The sequence below is a fragment of the Lepisma saccharinum genome, chromosome 26 (assembly GCF_977018435.1).
Source record: "Lepisma saccharinum chromosome 26, izLepSacc3.1, whole genome shotgun sequence".
NCBI lineage: Eukaryota > Metazoa > Arthropoda > Insecta > Zygentoma > Lepismatidae > Lepisma > Lepisma saccharinum.
Genome location: NC_139254.1, coordinates 24460484 through 24487563, shown reverse-complemented (window position 1 = coordinate 24487563; position 27080 = coordinate 24460484). Strand labels below are relative to the sequence as shown.

The 27080-nt window shown below is 38.6% G+C and overlaps 2 protein-coding genes across 3 annotated transcripts in view; one reads left to right on the top strand and one right to left on the bottom strand.

Moving 5' to 3' along the window:
- LOC145979567 (peroxisomal leader peptide-processing protease) overlaps nucleotides 1-27080 on the top strand; it is a 606981-nt gene that overhangs the window by 332523 nt on the left and 247378 nt on the right. For both annotated transcript variants that reach the window (XM_083112540.1, XM_083112539.1), the window contains exon 3: nucleotides 10368-10415. The gene's annotated coding sequence lies outside the window, so the exon portion shown is untranslated. The remainder of the gene's footprint in view (nucleotides 1-10367; nucleotides 10416-27080) is intronic.
- Nucleotides 98-27080, bottom strand: LOC145979571 (ion transport peptide-like). Its single transcript, XM_083112545.1, has 4 exons — nucleotides 27033-27080; nucleotides 15615-15841; nucleotides 2128-2246; nucleotides 98-166 (listed from the first exon to the last, which is right to left on the bottom strand). Exons 2-4 carry the CDS (start codon nucleotides 15839-15841, stop codon nucleotides 162-164), a joined length of 351 nt encoding a protein of 116 aa, XP_082968671.1. The 5' UTR covers nucleotides 27033-27080; the 3' UTR covers nucleotides 98-161.

The window sequence follows — 27080 nt, the reverse complement described above, 5'->3', positions numbered from 1 at the left end:
GTTGATATTTTTTTATTTTTAACTCAATTTTACAGTAAGGTTTACAAAATATACAGTCAGTTTGTTTTCTGATATAATATGAACAACCAATACATTGTTTTAGGTATTATACATCATATTCTGGGTTGAAGAGGAACCTTGGCGATGAAAGTGACATGGTGCTAATCTGGAACGAGAATTGATGAAACTTTATGTTGGTGCTTTTTCTCTGTATGTTACTATCATCATCATACAACTGCTTGATAATGAAATAAATATTTATCATTAATATGAAGAAATTTGTATCGTGACGTTGTGATTGCAGAACCAACCTCATAAGTTATTCCTTCTCTGATGCACAGTTCGCATCACAAATGGTTACATATCAGGAATAGAATTTACTCTGAAATTGCTTACATATTTATTCTTCTTGTTCTGAGAGTACAAAAGTTGATCATTCTTTTGGCGCTGTAGTCTTCCTAAATTTATTTTTCATTTTGACCTGTAATTTAATAATTTTCGAGGCAAACGCCTATCTGGCATCCTCAGAACTTGTTGATTCCACTTTAACTCATATTTCTGAATTTTGTTTGACATTGCTTCGACCTTCCATTTATTTCAGACTTCTTCACTTCTAATTTTGTCTCGTAAGGTTACTCCACTTAAAGACCGTAAAAATCTCAATTGTGAACAATTTATTGTAGTTTTATCACGTTGACGAATATTCGGTACCATATACGTTATGGTATTTAAATTGGATTTATTTTCTAATTTGTTTTCCAAAACCTCTTTTCAAAATTCCAATTAATCTATTATAGTTTATTAAATTTTTCTCAACATCTTTTCGGTGTTCGAACCGTTGGCTTCCCAAATACACAAAGTCTTACCTGTCCAATTATTTTATCGTTTATCACTATTTTCACCGTAGAAAGTTTTTTTTACCATTTATTGCCATTTACTTTGTTTTATCCTCTGAATTGTTCATGTTATAATTTGTAAGAATTGATTGAAGTTTGAAAACAGACTGTTGTAGATCATCTTCATTATCATATTTCTTTATCCTTACAGATCTCTTACCATTAGGTTTCCCATTAAGGACCATGACATTTTTTCTATTCTTTGCCATGCGTTCCACATGGCCTGCCTAGGAAATTAATGTAGATTATTGCAGCTCAGTATTATGTAACCTTCTCCACTCACTTCTTGTTTCAGCCATTTTGGGCACAAAATTTTGATTTAGAAAATTCGTAATTTATGTTTCTCTTAGATATTAGACGAGGGAATAAAATTTCATAGATATAAAAGTAACATGCGTATTCTGAATTAAGTCAACTTTTAATTTCCTTGTTCAATGTTATTTTCATTTTTAAATATCAAGCGTAGGTTTTCGATTTAGGAACTTCTTCTGTCTGTAAGGAATGTACTTAGCAAAGTTTCAAACAGTATTCGAAACTGAAGCTTGACACGTAGGCGCTACTTAGCTTCTAATACATTAAACCTAGTTGTCAGACTAAAGAAAACAAATAGTCGCCAAATTACACCACAATTTAAAGAGAAAATACCAATGTGTGAAAAAGAAAAAATATTGTCACTTTGGCAAATATTTAAAATTACAATATATACAAGTATATTTCATAGCATTTGCAGTTTAGTGCAAGCTCCTAGAGGATAGTTCAAAAGCTGTCCCAAATTTATCTCTAGTGTCATTTTGTTACAAAACATTGTAGATACGCGTATATGTTATCGTATACTGAAATATTCGACAAGTGAAAAGTGATGTATAAAATAAATAGAAGGTAAGTGTTAAAGTTGCAACACGTTTTTGGAAGTTACCTATTTTACCACACTTTGATACATATAGGATCGAAAGTTAGATATGAAAGAGTCCGGGCTCTAGTGAAAGTAACAGACGTAGGGTTAAAAATTTTGGAACTGCTCTGTCGGTCGTGCAGCCTCTGTCAAGTCGCTGAAAGTTCAGAGTCTACTGTGGCGACTGAAGAATGTGCGTAGTCGCAAAACCAAAAATTCTAGTTGCATTTTGCGACTTGCGACTACTAATTCCTTTGGTGCTTTTAAAAGCATTTTAGTATTATTCTTAACTCTTTACCTCGTTCCCTACCCTTATAGCGGGTAAAAGAGAACACGTACCTATTCTGATTCCACGAAGAATTTTCACCTTTCTGTCCATGTCTGCCACCTCCGTCTGGGTGTTGCGTTGCAACGCCTCCATGCATCCAGCGAAGTAATTTGACGCGTAGCAGTCTTCCCTGCAAAATACAAAGAATGAGATGAAATGAACTGCTAACGAGACTGGAAAAGATGGTGTAAAATAACACCAAGCGTGGTGTTACAAACAGTGACGGCGCCAGTCTGAAATAAGTGGGGGCTACATATTTCGGAATCAAATTCTGGGGGGGACACCTAATATCGGCTAAAAGGTATACACTTAGTAGTTTGCAATGGTATAATTTTATCCGTGACATATTTTTCGGTCAGATTCAAAGATAAATCACTGAGATGTTGCATTTTGTTCCATCATATACAAAAGGCACGAATCTTTCAAGCAAACACAATAATTATATTGTTTTATATTCCTAAACCATTATTGAGTGGAATAATATCACAGACTTACTATTCATATGAAGAGTACAAAATACCCGATAAAATCTACACTTATTTTTAACTCGCTGGATATACGTATAAATACTACATTTAACATTATTACTTCGTAAAGAGTGTAAGTACTTTTTTTCCTACAATGAGCAAATGAACCACAGCAAGAAACTACGATACATCTGTTTTTATGAGCAGCTACAACCTTGTTTGAATACAAAGATTTTGCAAGTGCTCTCACAAAGGAGATAATAGATCTCGTTACCAATTATATTACTGAGCTTCCCCGGTGGGGCAATGGTAGCGTCGTTGCCTTGTAATCGAAGGGTCCCGGGTTCGATACCCGGTGGAGGCACACAGTGGTTCGGATCCCACTTTAACCTGTAGCTCAAGTCCCGATTAGCCTTCCTGTTTATAAAGTGGGCTTAAAACACCAAGTCAATCAATCAATCATGTCAATCAATTATATTACTCGTACTAAGGTTACTGATTGATTTGCCGTTGGGACATGCACATGTCAATAACACAAAATCTATAACATTCGTAAAAGGCAATTTTGAATGTTGCAACTATTTCAAGCAGCTGCTGAAGGGTTTTTCTTTTGAGTTCCTTTCTGCCTCATTGTGTGCCATAACTATAAACGTCCAAATCACAACAGTGGGGAGCGGCGAAAGATTGTAGCTTTTCGTGCTTCAGAAAACCCCCACTAACATAATAAAGTAAGTATCAAATAAACGATACCACTCTTGAATAGGAAGTATAGTAATCATCCTTTTTTCTCTGATATGATGAAATATCTTACGAGTGGAATTAAGAATTTAGGGCTAAAATTGGGGAGGATGCGGAAATACCGTCCACTTAGAAAGTGCCACTCTCAAGGAACAAACATATTTTCACTATAAATTCACCTCCGCTAGGAGACAAATGCATTGACGTAAAAGCAATGAATAAGCAACTCAGGAATTATGGAAAATCCAAAGAAAATAGTGCCATCTCAGGAACTATGGAATTTCCAATTAAAAGAATGCCATCTCAGGAACTTGGGAAATTCCAATGAAAACAGTGCCATCTCAGGAACTATGGAAACCCCAATGAAAACAGTGCCATCTCAGGAACTATGGAAATTCCAATGCAAACAGTGCCATCTCAGGTACTTATCTTTACCAGTTGGGTACTTCAGTTAAATGTCTTCCCAACTTAGGAACTATCGTGTCAGCAGGGCGAGACCAGGAAAACAGGGAAGAGCAACGGGGGAGACCACGTTGCTCAATTTGTAATTACCCTAATCACACAGCAGCCACTTGTTTTCAGAACACGGAGGCTTTAAACGAACAATGACTGCCCATAGAAGAGACGTATGCGCAGATTTCGTTGGCAAACAGATATCAGTCTCTACTTTCCCCTATGAGGAATTAATTTATATTAACGCAGTATTAGGGGGACAACGTCAGAGACTTCTCGTGGATTCCGGAAGCCAAGTATCCGTCACCAGTGATCGAGGCATTCCTTCAACCGCCAAACGTTTTAAAATTCATACGGCCATAAGGGGAGTAGCAAAAGAACAAATTGAAATTAAAGAGATTGTCCTATTAACTTTTGCAATAAACGGCCGCAATTTTACCCATCCTTTTCGGATGATTCCAAATTTTGAACATGGGACAATCCTGGGAAACGATTTCTTAAGAGCTCATAAGGCAAATTTGGATTTTGTGAACCGTTGAACCTGTATCATGGCTGGGTGTAGGATAATTACCTGTCTAACTGAAGTCTCTGAGCTGGATGAAAATAGCGAAGTCCTCTGTAAGCTTCTAACTTGTTGACCAAAGCGTGCTTCCACTATCGACCATCTGTCTTGCTGACCTCCTCTCTCTACCAACTCAATTCCCAAAGTCCAGTCACTTCCCAGCTTGTCTCACCTCTATATTCCCTGGCCATCGAGCTCTTCCTCGATGCCGAATCGCCGAATCGTGTTTATTATAATTGCTACCATGCAAACCGCTGACACCATAACCAGAAGTGTTACCTGTTTCCTGAATGCTCAGGAGGTTTGCATGGCACAACACAATGCATTGTAAACATGCCTAAGAGGCTTGAGACAGCTGAGAAAAACAAGTGAATGCCCTGGTCAACATGAAGCGTTCAGAGAGACTTAATAAAATAAACATACAATTCTAGGGATTGATACGCTATGGACATTCCAATGAAAACAGTACCGTCTCAGGAACTGATCTTTACATGTTTGATATTTCAGTTAAATGTCTTCCCAACTCAGGAACTATAGCAATTCCAACTAAAACAGTGCCATCTCAGGTACTGATCTTTACCAGTTGGATATTACATTGAAATGTCTTCCCAACTCAGGAACTATGGACATTCCAGTGAAAACAATGCCATTTCAGGAGCTATGGACATTCCAATGAAAACAGTACCGTTTCAGGAATTGATCTTTGCCTGTTTGATATTTCAGTTAAATGTCTTCCCAACTCAGGAACTATGAAAAATACTATAAACAGTGCCATCTAAGGAACTATGGAAATTTCAATGAAAACAGTGCCATCTAAGGAACTATGGAAATTCCAATGAAAACACTGCCATCTCAGGAACTATGGAAATTCCATTGAAAACACCTCCATCTCAGGAACTATGGAAATTCCAATGAAAACAGTTTCATCCTAGGAACTATGGAATTTTCTATGCGAACAGTGCCATCTCAGGAACTATGGAAATCCAAATTAAAACAGTGCCATCTCAGGAACTATGGAAATTCAAATTAAAGCAGTGTCATATCAGGAACTTTCTAAATTCTAATGAAAACAGTGCCATCTCTGGATCTATGGAAATTCCAATGAAAAAAGTGCCATCTCAGGAACTATGGACATTCCAATGAAAACTGTGCCATCTCAGGAACTATGGAATTTCCAATGAAAACAGTGCCATCTCAGGAGCTATGGAAATTCCAATGAAAAGGGTGGCATCTCAGGAAGTATGGAAATTCCAATGAAAACAGTTTCATCTCAGAAACTATGGACATTCCAATGAAAACAGTGCCATCTCAGGATCTATGGAATTTCCAATGAAAACATTGCCATCTCGGGAACTGATCTTTACCAGTTAGATATTTCAGTGAAATGTCTTTCCATCCCAGGAATTAAGTAAATTCCAATGAAAACAATGCCATCTGAGAAACTATGGAAATTCCAATAAAAATGGTGCCATCTCAGAATCTATGAAAATTCCAATGAAAACAATGCCATCTCAGACACTATGGACATTCCAAGGAAAACAGTGTCATCTCAGAACTTATTTAAATTCCAATGAAAACAGTGCCATCTCAGGTACTGATCTTTACCAGTTGGATATTTCAGTGAAATGTCTTCCCAACTCAGGAACTATGGACATTCCAGTGAAAACAATGCCACCTCAGAAGCTATGGACATTCCAATGAAAACAGTACCTTTTCAAGAACTGATCTTTGCGTGTTTGATATTTCAGTTAAATGTCTTCCCAACTCACGAACTATGGAAAATCCTATAAAACAGTGCCATCTAAGGAACTATGGAAATTTCAATGAAAACAGTGCCATCTAAGGAACTATGGAAATTCCAATGAAAACACTGCCATCTCAGGAACTATGGAAATTCCAATGAAAACACTGCCATCTCAGGATCTGAAAATTCCAATGAAAACACTGCCATCTCAGGAACTATGGAAATTCCAATGAAAACAGTGCCATTTCAGGAAATATGGAAATTCCTATGAAAACAGTGCCATCTCAGGAACTATGGAAATTCCTATGAAAACAGTGCCATCTCAGGAACTACGGAAATTCCTATGAAAACAGTGCCATCTCAGGAACTATGGAAATTCCAATGCAAACAGTGCTAACTCAGGAACTATGGAAATTCCAATGAAAACATTGTCATCTCAGGATCTGTGGAAATTCCAATGAAAACAGGGTCATCTCAGGAACTGTATAAATTCCAATGAAAACAGTGCCATCTAAGGAACTATGGAAATTTCAATGAAAACTGTGCCATCTAAGGAACTATGGAAATTCCAATGAAAACACTGCCATCTCAGGAACTATGGAAATTCCAATGAAAACACTTCCATCTCAGGATCTGAAAATTCCTATGAAAACAGTGCCATCTCAGGAACTATGGAAATTCCTATGAAAACAGTGCCATCTCAGAAACTATGGAAATTCCAATGAAAACATTGCTAACTCAGGATCTATGGAAATTCCAATGAAAACATTGTCATCTCAGGATCTGTGGAAATTCCAATGAAAACAGGGCCATCTCAGGAACTGTATAAATTCCAATGAAAACTGTGCCATCTCAGGAACAATAGATATTCCAATGAAAACTGGCATCTAAGGAACTATGGAAATTCCAATGAAAATGGTACCATCTCAGGAACTATGGAAATTCCATTGAAAACAGTGTCATCTGACGAACTATGGACATTCCAATGAAAACAGTGCCATCTCACGAACTATGGACATTCCAATGAAAACAGTGCCATCTCAGGAGCTATGAAAATTCCAATGAAAACAGGGCCATCTCAGGAACTGTATAAATTCCAATGAAAACTGTGCCATCTCAGGAACAGTAGATATTCCAATGAAAACTGCCATCTAAGGAACTATGGAAATTCCAATGAAAATGGTACTATCTCAGGAACTATGGAAATTCCATTGAAAACAGTGCCATCTGACGAACTATGGAAATTCCAATGAAAACAGTGCCATCTCACGAACTATGGACATTCCAATGAAAACAGTGCCATCTCAGGAGCTATGAAAATTCCAATGAAAACGGTGGCATGTCAGGAAGTATGGAAATTCCAATGTAAACAGTGCCATCTCAGAAACTATGGACATTCCAATGAAAACAGCGCCATCTCAGGAACTATGGAAATTCAAATTAAAGCAGTGTCATATCAGGAACTTTCTAAATTCTAATGAAAACAGTGCCATCTCTGGATCTATGGAAATTCCAATGAAAAAAGTGCCATCTCAGGAACTATGGACATTCCAATGAAAACTGTGCCATCTCAGGAACTATGGAATTTCCAATGAAAACAGTGCCATCTCAGGAGCTATGGAAATTCCAGTGAAAACGGCGGCATCTCAGGAAGTATGGAAATTCCAATGAAAACAGTTTCATCTCAGAAACTATGGACATTCCAATGAAAACAGTGCCATCTCAGGATCTATGGAATTTCCAATGAAAACATTGCCATCTCGGGAACTGATCTTTACCAGTTAGATATTTCAGTGAAATGTCTTTCCATCCCAGGAATTAAGTAAATTCCAATGAAAACAATGCCATCTGAGAAACTATGGAAATTCCAATAAAAATGGTGCCATCTCAGAATCTATGAAAATTCCAATCAAAACAATGCCATCTCAGACACTATGGACATTCCAAGGAAAACAGTGCCATCTCAGAACTTATGGAAATTCCAATGAAAACAGTGCCATCTCAGGTACTGATCTTTACCAGTTGGATATTTCAGTGAAATGTCTTCCCAACTCAGGAACTATGGACATTCCAGTGAAAACAATGCCACCTCAGAAGCTATGGACATTCCAATGAAAACAGTACCTTTTCAAGAACTGATCTTTGCGTGTTTGATATTTCAGTTAAATGTCTTCCCAACTCACGAACTATGGAAAATCCTATAAAACAGTGCCATCTAAGGAACTATGGAAATTTCAATGAAAACAGTGCCATCTAAGGAACTATGGAAATTCCAATGAAAACACTGCCATCTCAGGAACTATGGAAATTCCAATGAAAACACTGCCATCTCAGGATCTGAAAATTCCAATGAAAACACTGCCATCTCAGGAACTATGGAAATTCCAATGAAAACAGTGCCATTTCAGGAAATATGGAAATTCCTATGAAAACAGTGCCATCTCAGGAACTATGGAAATTCCTATGAAAACAGTGCCATCTCAGGAACTACGGAAATTCCTATGAAAACAGTGCCATCTCAGGAACTATGGAAATTCCAATGCAAACAGTGCTAACTCAGGAACTATGGAAATTCCAATGAAAACATTGTCATCTCAGGATCTGTGGAAATTCCAATGAAAACAGGGTCATCTCAGGAACTGTATAAATTCCAATGAAAACAGTGCCATCTAAGGAACTATGGAAATTTCAATGAAAACTGTGCCATCTAAGGAACTATGGAAATTCCAATGAAAACACTGCCATCTCAGGAACTATGGAAATTCCAATGAAAACACTTCCATCTCAGGATCTGAAAATTCCTATGAAAACAGTGCCATCTCAGGAACTATGGAAATTCCTATGAAAACAGTGCCATCTCAGAAACTATGGAAATTCCAATGAAAACATTGCTAACTCAGGATCTATGGAAATTCCAATGAAAACATTGTCATCTCAGGATCTGTGGAAATTCCAATGAAAACAGGGCCATCTCAGGAACTGTATAAATTCCAATGAAAACTGTGCCATCTCAGGAACAATAGATATTCCAATGAAAACTGGCATCTAAGGAACTATGGAAATTCCAATGAAAATGGTACCATCTCAGGAACTATGGAAATTCCATTGAAAACAGTGTCATCTGACGAACTATGGACATTCCAATGAAAACAGTGCCATCTCACGAACTATGGACATTCCAATGAAAACAGTGCCATCTCAGGAGCTATGAAAATTCCAATGAAAACAGGGCTATCTCAGGAACTGTATAAATTCCAATGAAAACTGTGCCATCTCAGGAGCAATGGATATTCCAATGAAAACTGCCATCTAAGGAACTATGGAAATTCCAATGAAAACAGTGCCATCTCGGGAACTGATCTTAACCAGTTAGATATTTCAGTGAAATGTCTTCCCATCCTGGAATTATGGAAATTCCAATGAAAACAATGCCATCTGAGAAACTATGGAAATTCCAATGAAAATGATGCCATCTCAGGAACTATGGAAATTCCAATGAAAACAGTGCCATATCAGGATCTATGGAAGTTCCAATGAAAACAGTGCCATCTCAGGAACTATGAACATTCCAAGGAAAACAGTGCCATCTCAGGAGCTATAGAAATTCCAATGAAAACGGTGGGATCTCAGGAAGTGTGGAAATTCCAATGAAAACAGTGCCATCTCAGGAACTATGGGAATTCCATTGAAAACAGTGTTATCTCAGGAACTCTAGAAATTCCAATGAAAACAGTGCCATCTCAGGATCTATGGAATTTCCAATGAAAACAGTGCCATTTGAGGAACTGGTTTTTACCAGTTTAATATTTGACTGAAATGTGTTTCTTTAAACGTAGAGTGTAAATTTATAGTTTTCACAGAAGTTGTCAATGCACCATTTCCTTGACATTGATGACGTGTTATAGACGCTGCTCTATGTAGAAGGAGAGAGCAAAGTCTTTTCTCTTTTTGAATCTGAATTTAAAGTGTAGTTAATTCCCTTAATATAATATAGCCTCTAAGTATCTACAGATGCTTGACTCAATTGTTATTTCTGTTATGTCATCTATATTTTAATTTGTTTGATACAGTTTTCTCGATACCTACGTTGGGTGCTGTAAGTTTTCCATAATTTTGCTTTTCATTTGCCATTATAATTTTTTATCTATCGATGATAAAGTTCTAAAGCCTTAACAAAAATGTAATTGTTTTCAGGATGTTTCTCAATTATCCAAAAACAGTTAAGAAGACGACGAAATTACGAAAAATGTTTCCAATATTTAAAAGAAATATATTTATTTGTTGCAGGTGACAATCCAGGCACTTCAATACTAAAACTTGGCGCTCCAAGGATAGGTGAGTACATAAACTTTATCATTGCCTTCGTGTGAAGAAAGCGGCATGTTGTAAAATTGAAACAAAATAATTATAGTTTGATAAAAAAAACACACACACACACACAAAACACACACACACACACACACACACACACACACACATATATATGTAAATATACTCTTGCACATTGCAACATGTCATGAAGGCACACAAGGTATTTGCAGATGATGCAATATGATAATCACCACGGCCCTCTCCGATGGTGCAGTGGTAACGTCGTCTCCTTGTAATCAAGGAGTCCAGGGTTCGATACGCGGGAGAGGCATATGGCACAGTGGTTCAAATCCCACTTTAAAGTGTAGGCCCAGTCACGATTAGCCTTTCTGTGCGGAAAGTGGACTTAAAACAATAATTCAATTCAATTCAATGATCATCACCGCAGTCCGGTCGTCTATATCCTGCAAGATTAACTCCAGGTACCCATTTAGAAGCTGGGTGCGCCGTAGAGCCGATTTGTACAGGCACATATTCTGGTAAAAAAACATGATCTTACCTATTTTGCGTAGTTGTCAGTGTCAATCCGCCTACCGCCTGGACCGCTGTGCCCACCAACCACACACTCTCTCTATCTTTCACACACACACAGACAGACACAGAGGAAATAGGTGGTGATGCACCACTGAACAATTTGATATAGGGAACCTACCGTAGTCAGCGTACCGAGATACGACGTATAAACTTCACTTCAGTGTGGATGTCCGCAACTATCTGTGCCCTGGAAAGATCGGGCGCTTCTATTCCCTGGCCTGTGTGTGTGGGGGGGGGGGGGGGGGAGTGTTACAATTAAATTGCACAAGAAATAATTGAAAACATTGTTCTTTGTAAGTACACAGAAAAACTTATTTGCCTGAATTAACAAAACACGTTCGCTTAGGGTTTTTGGCAACTCTTTTTATTTAATTTATTTAATAGAAGATTCCAAACACAGTGTTAGCAATTTTACATTGGAACATATTAACAACAGAAAATAGCAACAAAAATTATAGCATAAAATAACAAAATTAATTAAATGTACTAAACTTACATATGGTTAAGAGACTTGCATGCTTTTAGTCAACAGTCTTCTAAAACGTGCCCGATTATGAAATATATCTATTTGACTTGTCAGGTTATTATATTGGCTGGACAATCTGTGGAACAGTGTACGCTGGATAGGCACAATCTTGGCTTCTGAGAAGCAAAAAGTTGAGTTGGTTATTCCAAACAATGTGTGTTATTTGTGTAAAGATTTTTTTTCCTAAAAAGTAGCTGGTTACAGATAAAATTTCCGAAACAAAAACCAAGGCTTTACTTCCAAACATTTGTTCATAGCAAAGCGAAGAATATGGTATAACAATGTAATATCAGCGGCTGTGAAGGGAGACTTCATCCGTGCGTCATATCAACATAGCATGAAGGACAAGTGTAACATGAGGTTGACATTTTCTGTCCTTCGTTTCTTGATTTCTAGATCTCCAAAGGCGTAGATAGTTCTAGACGACTGACTGCAACATCACGGTTGATGCATTGACGTCACTCGGAGAAGTGGTAGGCGGAGTTATTTTCTTTGGGGGTGGGCGGGGGCAATCTTAAGACTCTTGATGTCACATTTCCCTATTATATGTTTCTATTTTATACTTTCTTATTTTTTTTAAGCCTTAGTATTTGCAATTTTTTTCATTTCGTTATGTGACGTGTTTTGTGGCTTTTAGAAATTCCTAAAAACTGAATTTTACATAAAAGTTGCGTCAAATCATCTCCTCCAGTTTTTACAATTTTTACAAAGTGCACTAAAACCTCTGTATACAATAGCCCTTTTTATTTAGTAAAATACATAAAGAGGGACGCTGATATGAATTCGACAACAGCAGTTATTATGTATTGAATTTGAAAGGGTATGGGGGAATCTTCTCTAGATATTTTATCATCTCTCTATAGTGTTGCATCCAAGAAGAAGAAGGAGGAGGGAAATGAAGGTTACTAAGATACTAAGATTGAAAACAAACTTGCAAGGTGGATTTCTGATATGAGTTTTTTTTTTTTTGTTATTTTATCTCAATAAACGTAGATGTTGGTATTTCCATCCTGTAACACTCTCCGTGGTTGCAAACTTTTAGTCCTAACGGCCAAAATTTGCAAACAGAGATGCGGATGCAATATCTACACGGGGGATTCTTCCTCCACCCCTTCTAGATATACAGGGTATAGGTCTGATTATTCGAAAAAGTTAACTGTATTTTGTTTATCAAATTCCATACTGATAATATACACAGTTAGAAGCTACGGTAAATTTTACAGTATTTCACCCTTAAAATTTAACAGTCTTCCTGTCAATTTACGAAAACAGAACACAACCACTTTTCATTTAAATTTGAATATTATATCGTGCATAGAGATACAAGGGTTGGATAAAAAGTAATGGCAACACTGGTATAATTGGTACTTGACTGTATTGGCAGAGGAGTACGTGTTACATTCCTTCAAAGTAATCGCCCCTCATCTCTACGACCTTCTGTCACACGTATGGAAGGCGTCGTACACCGTCAGCGCGTCCATCTCTGTCGATGTCCCGCAGTGACCGCCCTATAGCACGTAAGATGGCTTCGCGCGTGTCGTACTGCTTCCCGCCCAGTGGTTCCTTCATTTTGACAAAACGGTCGTAATCACACGGTCTCATACCGGTGAATACGGCGGATGTTCCAGTACCTCCCACTACCAGTTATGCAGGAGCGCCGTCACATTGTTCGCAGTGTGACACCTTGCATTGTCAAGCAGGATGATGGGACACCGTGCCGTCGCTTCCTTCTTAATGCGAGACGAAGGTGGTGTTGCAAGAAGGTGCAGAAGTAGGCTGCGTTGACCGTCTGCCTGAGAGACGTTGTTCTTCTTGCCTAAACATATTGTTAGGGTGCTTGCACTCTCGTCCTCTGCTTCAGAGCACTGCTGTTTTTGACTGAATAACATACAATCGCTCCCACTCACTATACTTCCTCGCCTGACATTCCGTTATCAGCCACGAAACGCTTGTGGCGCTGTGACTCACCCCTTTCACGGGACAGTAGTGTTGCCATTACTTTTTATCCAACCCTTGTAGATAATGTTTATATTTTGCAGTTGTGTGTGTGTAATAAATATTTTTGAAAACTGAATCATTAATATTACATTAATAAGGCTAACTACGTAATGGCCGTTAATGCTTGAACAACGGTCTTAGTCCTTTTAACGGTAGCTGGATGGCAGCTGGAATTGGTCTTGGATCGTCTTTTCTCCCGTCAACTTTTTATAGTATAGACGTGTCTCAATGTGACTCACTTTTCAATTTACAACCATAGAAAATTCTCTTAGTGCAATACCTACGCGTGACATATTATTATTAATTTGATTGATTATAATTGAATGGATTTATAGGCACTATAAGAACGTGTAAAATAGACAGGCAAATAGTGACCAAAAGTGACGAAAATAGACACTTACAAACACTACAAACTTTTTAAAAATGCCAAAAAATGGGTCGCGAATATGAATTTGCTATTAATTTCCTTATTATCGGTTTCAATTTTTTATGTTGTATTTTATTTTGCGTTGCTTTTCTCTTAATTTTGGCTTAGACGAAATTTATAAGGGAGCACTCACAAACGAATGGCTGGGCCAGAACTAAACCGTGTTATTTTAGTTCAGTGGATCGACCACTCAACGCGCTTTACCTCCAGATTTGAGCGGCTCGGGAGTAAAACTTGATAACCCACAGCCCGTTCAAATTCAGGTTAACACTGGATACAGTTGCTGCACACTCTCTTGTTGCTGTAGAAAGGTGAATTAAGTTCCTTCAGTGGCTGATGATGGCCAGAAACGCAAGGGGACATCTGGGTAACCCATGAGCCACAATGTAATGGACGAACTTTCCCCTGCATTATTCTCAGTTTCATACATTTGTGAGCTATCAAGTTTTAATCCTGAGCCGCTCAAGTTTGTTGTTGTACGGCGACATTCTGTATAGTATACTTATCGTTTGACGCGCTATTGAACGGCTTGTGTTTGCAGTTTGAATCATAAAACATGGTTGAGGCCTTGGATTCCTCCATGAGGATTCTGCATTTCAAATTATCCTCATGTCTTAGGATGGTCATGGCGGTAAAGAAATCTTCAAACAATATAGAGGAAACTAACCAAATTTTGCTTAGAAGTCTAATTTCGCACACCGGGGTTTTTCAGCTACATGTTTAGAACGATATTATTATTATATATTTCTTATTATTTGGTTTCATTACTTGTAAATAGTACTATAACTCAGGGGCGCCGACTTGTCAAAATTATTGGGGGGGGGGGCTCTGATCACTGAAATTAATTAATTAATGACTCACTTCCTCCCTTTTTTAAGTTTTGGCCTTAGTGTTCGGAATCTCGTAAAAGCCCATGAATTCCTCAAAAATGTTAAAATTTTCATTTACATTTCGAATGCAAAATGTAAATTGTTCACGTATGGATATGTCACAAGTTTCGTCAACCATAATAGCAAAATATTCCCGACTTATAATATCTGTTACCACAGAGCGTAAAACAGATGTCCGTAATATATCAATGATCTCGTTCTGAATGTCATGCGAGACCCATTTGTAGCCCGAACGTCCGATCCACTCTCCTTGTTCATGCACATCTTCTTTTGAAACTATTTTTAGTAAAAATGTTGACAATACTCATAGGGTAGTAAGTCATGTGTTTGGCTGTCTCTGGTCATAGCCCCCCCCCCCCCCAAAGTTGATGGTCTAGAACTTTTCAAATGTCTATTTAAAGTTAAGTTCATGTGGAACAAATCAGAGTAAACTTTACAAGAGAAGCAAAATAATACATTAGATCCTCTTAAGCAATATTATTTGGGGGGCTCGAGCCCCCCCAAGCCCCATGGAGTCGGCGCCTATGCTATAACTATATTTATGTAAACATCAATGGGCGAAATTTGGAGCCGTTTTAGGTAATTACTAGTTTCGTATTGTTGTGAGAAAAAAGGTTTTCTCATATTGTTTGGCTGACATTCCTGTTGACATCTTGTGCATCTATAGGCTACTTAGTATAATGTTTGTCGTGTTTAGAACGATACTTACTTGTCATGTGTAGTGCAGTTGATTTTATGTGAAATAAACAAAATTGGGAGAAATTTGGGTACTTTCCCGTATTCCATACCTGCAAAGCCTATGGATGGAAGGCTCCTTGAAGAGGTTGTAGCAATCCCGGCAGACCTGGTCCACCTCCTCGAAGATCTCTTCGTTGTAGACTCCCAGGCACTCTTTGTCCAGGAAGGACCGCTTCCCGGGGGAGTAGTCGAGTATGTAACCGTTCCCGGGCACTGACCACAAGCAGGCTGCAAGGGCTACCATGCTTAGCATCCAACTTCCTGTTCCGAGTCCCATCTGCAAATATATTATGATAAATGAAAAACCGTCCATGTTTAATACAGAAAGTTGAAGAATGATCCAGATATTTGGGTGCAGAAACATGCGGGATTTAAAATTTTCTCTCGTTAATGCATGTAGGTATGTAATGGTTTGCCTTATATAAATTATAACAATTTGTTGTACGGACAACGAAGTTAGTAATAAGGTGTGTTTTATACAGCGTATATTGATACACTTGTATGTTTAATTGTATCTTCCACAAATATGCTGTATCTATAAAGAAACAAACTGCCGGAATACTAAGTAAGGTGCTGTACGTGTTCTCCCTATCCGTTCTTCTTTTAAACAGTTTTTTTTACACACTTATTCACCACGAAAACCATTAGGGTTCAAGCAGTATAATAGTTGAAGCTATGTTAAAATTAAGCACACCAACGTGCTTTTCGTTGCATTCTAGCCATTTTGATGCTAAATGGCCAACTTAACGTTAAAAACATGAAGGAAATACCAAGATAGTCGCCTTCTTGCTAACAGTTTTCCCCGTTCGTAAATCATGTACAGGGAAGCTTATTTCGTATTTCTCTATCCATATTTGTTGTTTCCACACTTATGGAGCACCCTGTATATTAAAGTATGATAGATATAATGTCTACTGTAGTGTCATAGACACCTAATAGATCCTGAAGTACTCGCTTCCTTGCAAGGTGTTATGTGTGTTGTCTAACTCTACAGGATAAGTGGATTTTAATAGCAAATTTTCAATGGCAACTGTTACCATCATCGTAGAGTTAGGCCTTGCAGGGAAGCGAGTGTTTCTCGGATTAAGGTGTTCATTTTTTATTGTCGGTGACTGTACATCACGTCGTGTTAGTGTTTCCACACTTATGAAGCACCCTGTATGTTAAAATAATATATATATATATATATATAATGTCTACTGTAGTGTCAATGTTAGTTTTAATGTGCATCATGTCATGTTATTTATTACATTATTTTGCACTGTGTTTAGATGATTGATTTATTGAGGTGGTGTTTTAAGTTCCACTTACGTAAGGCTAATCGGGACTGGACCTACAGTGGGATCTGAAGCACTATGTGCCTCCACCAGGTATCGAGCCCGGGACCCCTTGATTACAAGGCGACGACGCTACCACTACGCCATCGGAGAGGCCCTGTGTTTAGATAAGGTGCTGTGTCTGGTAACTATGCTGTTCATGATGTACAAGTATACATTAGTGTTGTTGATATGAGTAGCCAACAGCGATTGTATTTATATTTGTTAGTTGGGTCATTCCATGTCAAATCTACAAGGCTCTCAAGCTTACATTTCTTGATTCATTTGAAATTTGGCATATTGAAAGGGCCACCTGAGGTAAAAAAAAATATGCAAAATATTCGGTTTTGACCATTTTTTCAACATCTTGTTAACTTTAAATTGCAATATTTCGGCAATCAGGGCACTTATAGAAGTCATTCGGACGGCGTTAGAAATGTCTTGAAGGGGTCTTTCACATGATATATAGCATGCCTATGTCAAGGTAAAAAAAGTGAAGGTGGTGTAAAGAAATCTTTGTAGCCATTTTCTCAAAAACGGGTCTCTTAATTTTTTTTCCAGAAAATTGTGTGTCATACGTTTACTCAATAACTGTACAAAATTTAGAAATGGGACGTCAATGGGATCCGGAGTTATGTTAAATTTAGGTTAGGTTAGGTTAGGCTAGGAAAGGTTAGGTATTGCATGATAACATTATTTTAATAGACACATTCCTACATTTCAAAAGTAAAAGTCTAACAGAAATGAACTACAATATTGTTTGAATTATCGTACATGAAGCTTATGCTTACATTCCCAGTTATGAGAAATACAGGGTGATTCAAAAGTCGGGTGCCGTATGGAACTCCGTTATTAGTACACATAACGAAAAATGGAAAGAGGGGAAATTTGTTGGAAATAGATTAGTTTCAATCTAAGAGTGCTTGAATTTTCAACGTTGCATGCACCGTTCAGGCTGTACACTGGTACGAGCCTCATTGCTAATCGAAAACGTCACATGCTTGTCCCAGAATAACAGTCTGCCGTCGCATTACCGCACAGTACTGGGTAAATTAAGAATTGATGACGATAATTACAGGCAAAGTAATCAAGTAAAAAACGTGAACATGTGATGCGCATACCCCTCCCTTCCCTATACCATTAGAAAATCCTAACAGGCACAAATGAGAATCAGGCTAGAATACCTACTTCACACTGTGTCACTGCGTATGTAATATATTCACTTTTTTACTTGTTTACTTTGCCTGTAATTATGTCACATGCCACTTGGAATCGAACCATCAGAAATAAATACAACTTTTCGGCAGACCGAAGCTACACTGTTACCGTAAGTTCCTGATGAATTACATCTTAAATATTTTTTTCTCCGAGGAGTATTAATAATAATATCAACATTGGTTACAGTTTCATACATCGGAGACACATTTCTTCAATTTTACACAAAAAACTACTTACGGAAATGAGTTTCTCCAAGGTTTACAACATTCATCGAGGTATTTTCTTTCATCGTGGAATATATTTGACCGGGAAAACATGTATTTTTTAAGAGAAATAACTCACCGATTCACAATTGCCATTGCTTTCATTTGCTTGCCCTACGACAACCGGATGCTGCGTACGTTTGATGACGTAAGCCCCTGTCAGTGTTTCAACCCCCCTTTTTGTACTATGCTTGCCTAACGTAACCAAACCTAACCTAACTTTATCGCAAATGGTTCGTGGGGCTATCCGTGAATGGTTCGTGGGGCTATCCGTGAACGGTTCGTGGGGCTATCCGTGAATGGTTCGTGGGGCTATCCGTCAGCTACCCGTGCATAATGTATAATTTTCACCGGTGACGAACACGATAGTAGGTATTTTTCGGTGCAGAAGATTGAAACACTGCATACCCACAATGTGAGTCAAGATGTGCCCGCTATATTGTGTGTTCCGGAAGCGAAGAAAGGAATAAAAAAAAAACCACTTAGAATGTGAAAAATTGAGTTTGTTTTCGTGTAAAAAGCATAATGGCACCTTGAACTATGTTCCGCAATACACAATTGGTAAGTACGAATCATGCGAAACACAAAATATCCGATTTTAATGTGTCTCCGATCTATGAAACTGTTACCATCAACATTTTGTTCTGCTAATAATTAACTTAATCACTTCTAACTGTTGCTTACTTTCACGTGCTGCAAGGTCAGGCTACGCTCCGTGTTTTGAAACTGAAGAGGTAACCCATTGCTGATTGAAGTAATGCATGTTGCAGTAATGGAGAGTTCATTGTATTAATCTTTATGTCAATGTAAGAGAACGACATGTCTAATTCAGGGTTTCTGTGGTAGCGAGGTGCGGGAAAGCAACAATGGAGCATTGTTTTTAATCAGAAAGTATGAGCCTTGAAGGTGCAACAAAGAAAATCTCGATGCACATACAATAATAGTAATAATTCGCACTCTGATACTCCTGTTCTCTTCTTTTAGTGAATGATATTAATATAGCGTATTCAGGAAAAATAATTTTAAAATATTGCACACAACGTCCAAAAAATGCACTCAAATTGCAGAAAATGCACACTTTAATCCCGGAATATGAACTTAAAATGTCAAGACATGCGTTAAATTTCCCCAAAGTAGCCACGATCCTCGTCCTCATTAATGAATGTGTCTACTACATCCAGTTTGACATATCCTGACGTAGTACATTTTACTGGCTTTAGTTCCAGACGCCAGAGCAGGGTTTGCCTGCAAGAGTGCACTTTTCCGGGTTGAAAGTGTTCGGCATTGCGATGTTTACCGAAAAGGCGAACCAGACCTATCGAACTGCAACGATAAGGTCAACTGTAAATATATTTCTCTTTCGTTTTTAGTACTGCCTTCAGAAGTTGGTTGTTAATGTTCGATTTCTTTTTACAAACACAAACACAAAATCTGTAAATTTGTGATAAATAAAACACAGAAATCAACTTTCGAGTTTTCATACATTCCGCTATATCCCATAATACTACATCTTATAAAAGTGACAGTGACAATGACATACCCTTCTTCTTTACAAAGATTTTTTATCATAATAAAATTGTGAGTGTTACATAAAAAAAATGACAGTCACGTGGTTCAAGCCACTTCAGTTCGAGCAAAATTTCAATATATGCAAAGTTTTATTTCCAACAATGGAATTGCGTAACATAAATTAACAAAAATTAATAGTTCTCGCCATACAGTAGACTAATCCCTAGTCACTTCCCTTTATAAGTTCGTATATAAACAAAGCAATCGACTCTTGAGCATGTCTGGCCTATACACCTTTCTTTCCTAATGTATACACCATGCTGCTTGATGGAAAACAGACTGGTTTGAAACCATGTTTTCATGGAAAGCCATTCTCTGCGAAATATTGCGAAAAAGCAGCAGAAATTTATGCGAATACGAAAATGGCGCGACTGGATTTGAGCTTGCAAAAGTTATTCTCAAAAACACCTCCAACTTCAAAGATTCCGACGGCGATGTTTGCAATTCAAAGCAATGGAAAGGAAACACATTTTCACGGTAAACCTCTGTCGATTGAAGACAAACACCTGAACTTTACACGTGTTCTCGGAAACTAGCTAGTGCAAAGAAAAGTGACTTCACCCTGGTTGTTTATGCAGAAGCTTTCCTCACTACTTTCAATCATTTTCGTTTTTGAATCAGCATTCACTGATTCTACGCATTATTCAAACCCTAATACTTGATCTAGTTTTTCTGTGTTTACTCAGTAACAAGAAGGCTGGTTTAAGTCAATGACGTTCCCAGTAAACAGATCGAAAGCGGTTTCGACGAAATCAAGCAATCGAGTTCATAGAAAGATGGTTATTTTTATAATAAACTATGATAAATTGACGAATTTCAACATATTTTAAATTTTATATGAATTCGTACATATTAATATTTGTGAAAAGTACACTCCTTAAAACAGACGAACGTAATATGTTCCCGATTTCATTATTACCTGGGACCGTAAGTGTGAGATCGTGCGTCCAGCACTCAGCGACTGTTGTTATGGCTCTGTCCGAAAGATCCAAAAACCAGGCTTGAAGTACGGTTTTGTCGGAAGTGACGTCACCTAGTTCAGTTCGAAAGCGCCAATTAAACGAGCATATCGAGACCGTAGCATGGGGCATGCATCGTTGTAAGCTTGAATACTTGTTTCCCGCACTCGTTGTTCATTAGTTTAAAATCACGGAAGTCGAAAGTCAGCCAGATGTTGGTTGTAGTGCTTCTAATGTGTGGAAACGTGAGTAGAAGAACGTTTTAAAATGCTATGTGATATCTATGCTGAAAAACAAATATTTAGAACGCGGGAAAACAGTGTGTCCTTAGTTTTATCTACTGATCGTGTTTGTCGCTGCAGTCGAAGTGCAATTCGAAAAACTTTCACTTCCAGTCCAAGGCTTCAACATGAATTGCGAGACCATTCTCAGAGAATCTTCGCTTCAAATTCGGTCTTGCACCTTTCGGACACGGTCTAAATTTCAAAACTTGTAATACTAGCAGCAGTTGTAGTATTAGCCCATTGAAGTTCCCTGTACTTTTTAGCACTAGGTGTAGTGCAGGTGCATCACAGTGTCAGGCTGGTGCAAGGAAATTGTGTTGAACTAACTACACTCTGTCCGGGAGTCCCTGGATCAAGCAAGCGAGAACAAGTCTCTGCGCAAGTAGGGACTCGAGAGGGCTCGACCAATGAACGCGTGAGAAGGAAAGTGAGTGCTTAGTAGGAAAAACTCAGCTACCAGCTGTTTGTTGCAGCGCATACTCGCTTTCTCCCATTCTCTACCGTCATGCGCGGCCTTTCCCCACAGATTGTCGAGACAGGGTGTAGACAAAGTACGCAGGAATAGCGATGTTCAAGTTCAGATAATTCAACAATACTCCTTTCAATGTTCATTTGATTGGTCAGCACGTAACCACACACCACACTATACAGTCTTAGAAAAAAATACCTGGCCCACGGGACGTAGAATTTCGTAACGTCTTAAAGCCTGTTGTTTATGCAACCCAAATAACAAAATATTCGCTTAAGTTTGCCTGGTGATTCTGAGTTCTCGGGAAGGATTGAGCTTTGATAGCATGAGTCACATGACTCGTGCCCCAGCCACAACAAACAGCTGGGTGCTACGATGCCTCCAGAAGAAAATTTCAGGAACTGGTTTGTTGACAAGAGCTACTCGTAAGGAAATACTATTTTTTCAAGTGATATTAGAGTTATTGTCAAGAAGGTTCGCTGAAATGATGGTTCTCATCACAGACCACATGCCACACGTTAATTGTTTAAGTCCAGTTCATGCACTGGACCCACAGATTAAAATGGGATCCGAACCAAATGCCTCTCTATTTGGTATTGAATTCGGAAGCCTTTCATTACATGGCGAAGACGTTACCACTACGACATCAGAGAGGCAATGGAACCCCTTGAGAAAGAGATAAGCGAAAATTGCTACGTGACAAACCATATTTGCCCGTAAATTTTAAAAATAAGACAATATTTTGTACTGACAGTTTCGAACCGTGGGAGAGGCATATATTTTTTTGTACCATCGTCCATTTCACGAGTTTATAATTCTTCCTCACCGACACGAGTAACGCGAGTGGTAGAAGAAAAGCGAAGTAAAATAACTGAAACAGAAATAAAAGGAAAAAGCGAAATACATCTTATTCATAATATTCTGCAGTCACTTGAGTTGTATTCACGGGATGCTATCTTTAAAGAAAGCCGTGGTTTCTTCCTTGTCTTTTTCGCTTCCTTTGTGCTCTTGCTTCCCCCGTCACGATTGGTCTAAAACTAATTAATGCGACGTTAATTAAACAATCCAAACAAAGAAACAATGCACAATCAACTGCACAAAACAACATTCCAAATGTTTTCGAATCGGAAAACAATTGAGATGCTGTAAAATGACTTAAGATGCAGTAATAAAGTGGGAATTCGGTACCGTATAGAATTAAATCGGTAGAGATGTTCGATTTGATTGGATTTTTGTTATTTAGATTTGCTATTCTTTCACTTTTGGCAAATAGCGACGATGAAGATGAGTGATGCTATGATGAAATTGATGAAGGGACACTTACCAAGGACACCCACGCCCAAGTCGAGATTCTAACCAGGGACCCATGGCATCGTAGCGCGCTGTGCTAACCACTCCTCCATGGAGTGGACATTATAGCATATTTTGTGTGCTCAATTGGGATCAATCAATGGAATGAATAGGCATATTATATGATTAATAAATTCATATCATAATACCACGTCATATTATTCGGCACAAAGTAACATCAGAGACATTCAATCTTGCATTTTTGCCTTTCAACTAATTCTTTGAATTCAGGTTAATCACAACAATAAGATAAATTATGAAGCAAATGATAGTGAATGTGGGATATTCACAGTTATTACGAATTACCTGACAGAAACAACATTAAGCAGGCTCGGTAGTCAAGCTCATTAAGTGATTGACATTCGATATCGTCGCCAAAGTTCCCGGGTTTGAGTACCGTCCTTATCGGGGGTGTTGGACTATTTCGTCATCAATTTCATGTAATGGTCACTCGCCCTTATCGTCGCGATCATCGAACAGGGAATAAAAATTATAAAAATAAATACGATGGAAGAGTACTTATTTCATCTCTCACGAAATCTCCTACAAAACCGGAATATATAAAATACATGTATATTCATTCACATACATTTTCGATTTCTATATTTAACTAATCGAGACCGAGAACGGGAGAGCAATTTTCAATTCGACAAACCGAGAGACGGAGAAACTGTCAAATCTCGTTTCTTCTTGGCACCTCCGTAATCGAGTTGTTCTGTTTGTCATTGGCTTTGTATTGGCAATTATTGTCATTATTCTTCCCCTGCAGGTAAACCATAACGATGAATTATGATGAAATGAAGCAGATAAAAGGGCAAGAACAAGAAAGTCATGCCTGTTCGGGACTCCAAACCAGAACCTTATGTAACGAGATTTGAAATTCTGGAGAAGGCGTCCGTGTTTCGCTTGGTTTTCTCTTTCCTCTACTTCTCTTATATTATCATACATGTATAATAAAAATGGATCTGATACGATATGTTGCGATTCATAATTGTGCTGGTTAGATGCTACAGATGTGAACTCCAACCTGCAATATATTATTCCCTTTTGTTTCGTATCTGGTTGAACATGAAATTTTCTTACACTGTGACAATTTCTTTCTTAGTTTTGGTTTGGTGCACAGATATGCTAATCTGGACTCGACCTTCAGTTTAAAGTGGGATACTAACCACTATGTGCATCAACCGTGTATCAAACCCGGGATCCACTGATTACAAGGCGACGACCTTATCACTACGCCATCGAGGAGGCCCCATGACAAAATGTTATTCACTCGATCTCTACCATAATTTATTTCAGCATTTACATTTTCGTTTTCTTCTTCTTTTTTCCTTTTGTTAATTACTCTTATACAACTCTTTTTGCGTCTTCGAATTTCTTCTTGTTTCAGGAAAAAATAATACATGCAGGCTGTATAAAAATCCCCCGTTCAAATAGATAAAACGTTCACTCTCGAGAACTAATTTACATGAAACTATTGAAATGTTAACTGATATAACTGCAGATGAAACAATACTTACAGCCACTAACGAAATACATATCTATTCTTGTGTAGCCTCACAGACAACAAGTATCTGGTGAGTCATTCACTCTTGCTGACTACGGGCGAAGGTCACTGACCTGAAAGGTGGTGGCAAGCAAGCAGGCTTCTGCTCTACCAAAGACGAGGTCACGTGTTCCAGTTATCAATGGCGTACGAAATAAGGAAGAACATAGCTATAGGCCGTATGTTTTGGTCCCGTCATTGCACGTAGAACACTTTATCGTCGTGGCCTTGAAGTTCCCTCAGGGCACTCCTACGTAAAGGCTTCTCAGCTAGAAGGATATCTTCCCCATTGAGTGGAGGAAAAGTGGGTGCGTATAGAGGTCCTTCAACTTTCGTATTCTTTTTCATTTCAGAACCCGTGCTGTATCGTCGACTTAATCCAATCTATCCGATGTAGGTTTTAGGTTCTGTTTCTGTTCGGTTATTTCACGTTGTCTTCCTGCTTATGTTATTCGCGACGAAGGTTCTGGATTCGATAATCAGGACAATAACGGGTTTGTGTTGGTTGCTTGATTTGGTGTCTTAAGTCCACTTTATGTCCTGTTAGGCTAATCGTGAATGGACCTACAGTTTAAAGGGGGATCCGAACCACTATGTTCCTCCATCGAGTATAGAACCCGGGATCCCATAATTACAAGGCGCCCACGATCCCACTGCGCCATCAGGGATTGTGTTCGAAACGAATGAATCAAATTTGAGTGATATGATATGCAACCAATGGAAGACTATTGAAAGAAAAGCTATGGGAACCTGCCAGTTTTTCTACTGCAGACAGGAAACCATAAACATGGAAGAGAAGCTTATATTCTATGAAACCTGACGCTATGTGCTCGAATACTGGCTAAATATAATCCATAGAGGCATAGCAACGTTAAACAACCTCTTATATGATACATATAGGTTTAAAAAGGTCGAAATACAAAGATTGTGTGCGCCTCACTGATGGCGTAGTGGTAAGGCCTTGTAATCAAGGGGTCTCGGGTACGATACCAGGTGATCGCACATAGTTTTTCGGATCCCACTTTAAACTGTATGCAGTTCAGATTAGTCTATCTGTGCCGGTGACTCAGTCGGTAACGCGTCTGACTACCATGCTATAGGCCCCGGGTTCGATCCCCGGCCGGTTCAAGCCCGGGAACTTTTCTAACGTTGGAAGCGGCCCCGGCGCCCACACAGCGTCGAATGACATGGGTACCTGGGGGAAACCCTGGGGGTAAAGGCGGTCAGGGGCGTGATGCTGATCACATCCCCCCACTCACGAACGAATCAAGAAAGTGTGGGGCGTTACCCCCACACCCCCTATACGCCTTCATGGCGTAGCGCTAAGCACAGGTGAGAACTTTGCCTTTTTTTTTTTTTTTTTGCATAAAGTGGACTTACAACAAAATTTAAACTTGCGATAAAGATTATGATAAGGTATTAAAGAATTGGGTCTAACACATTTTTTTATTGTTTACCAATGACATTGTTAACTAATATTCTTAATTTCAGTTTCAAGATGAAATCGGCTACGAAATAAAAGGAGTGGGTTCATATTTCTGTTACGAAATTCCACTTTTGTAGTAGACCTGTGCCACACTAAGATGTGACATAATAAACAAATCTGAGACACTTTCAAAGTATTAAATTGCTATCTACGTATTTGGGAACAATCTTTTAATATAATACTTTTTTTGGACGCGTCAAATCATAGTATTTAATGCATGTTTTATCAGCTTTAAGAAACCTGATTTGGGGGGGGGGGGTTACAAATGCCCTTTGTGCTCCCGTCAAGTTACGCCTATGACAAACAGGAATTCAAAGTAAAAGACTGTCCCGAGAGACACGTCTGATAGATTTACAATTGGGAAAATCATAATTAAGCGTGTAGTTGAAAACAACCTATTTTCATATATTGCATGCAGCTCTACTTTTTCTGCAATGTGGATCAAGAACTGGGGACGTGGAGAAGCACAACACTCCACGTAACCAATAGTCACGTGACCCTCTTTGCTTTCCTGTCATGTTGACCTTCGCGTGGAACACATTTCTCGGTGTTCAGACAGGCAAAATCACCCGATCATCGAAGGGTGCAATATGTGTTGCCTACCCTCCTGCATTACTTCCTCCTATTAAAGCCTTGTGGGGAAGAACTTTTTTCCATGACTGTACACCGCTCCAGAACGCAGTACAAACGGTGCAGACACCAAAATACACCATGAGCCCGTCCGATAGCGTAGCGTGAACGTCATTGCCTTGTAATCAATGGATCCCGGGTTTGATACCCGGTGGGCTCGGATCCCACTTTAAACTGTAGGTCCAGTCCCGATTAACCTTTCTGTGCATAAGGTAGACTTCAAAACAAACTCAAACAAGCAAACGATCCAAATACACCACGTGACACCAAAGAGCTAAAGTTAACGACTTTGCGTTGCGTTTTGTACCCAACTGGACAAGTGAGTGCAAAGAGAGTCAATAAGTGCAGAGTAGTAGACGAGTGTATTAGAAACCTTACCTTGTGGTAAATAGCTAATCCAGTAGCAGTGTTGCCCAAGATGCTTCT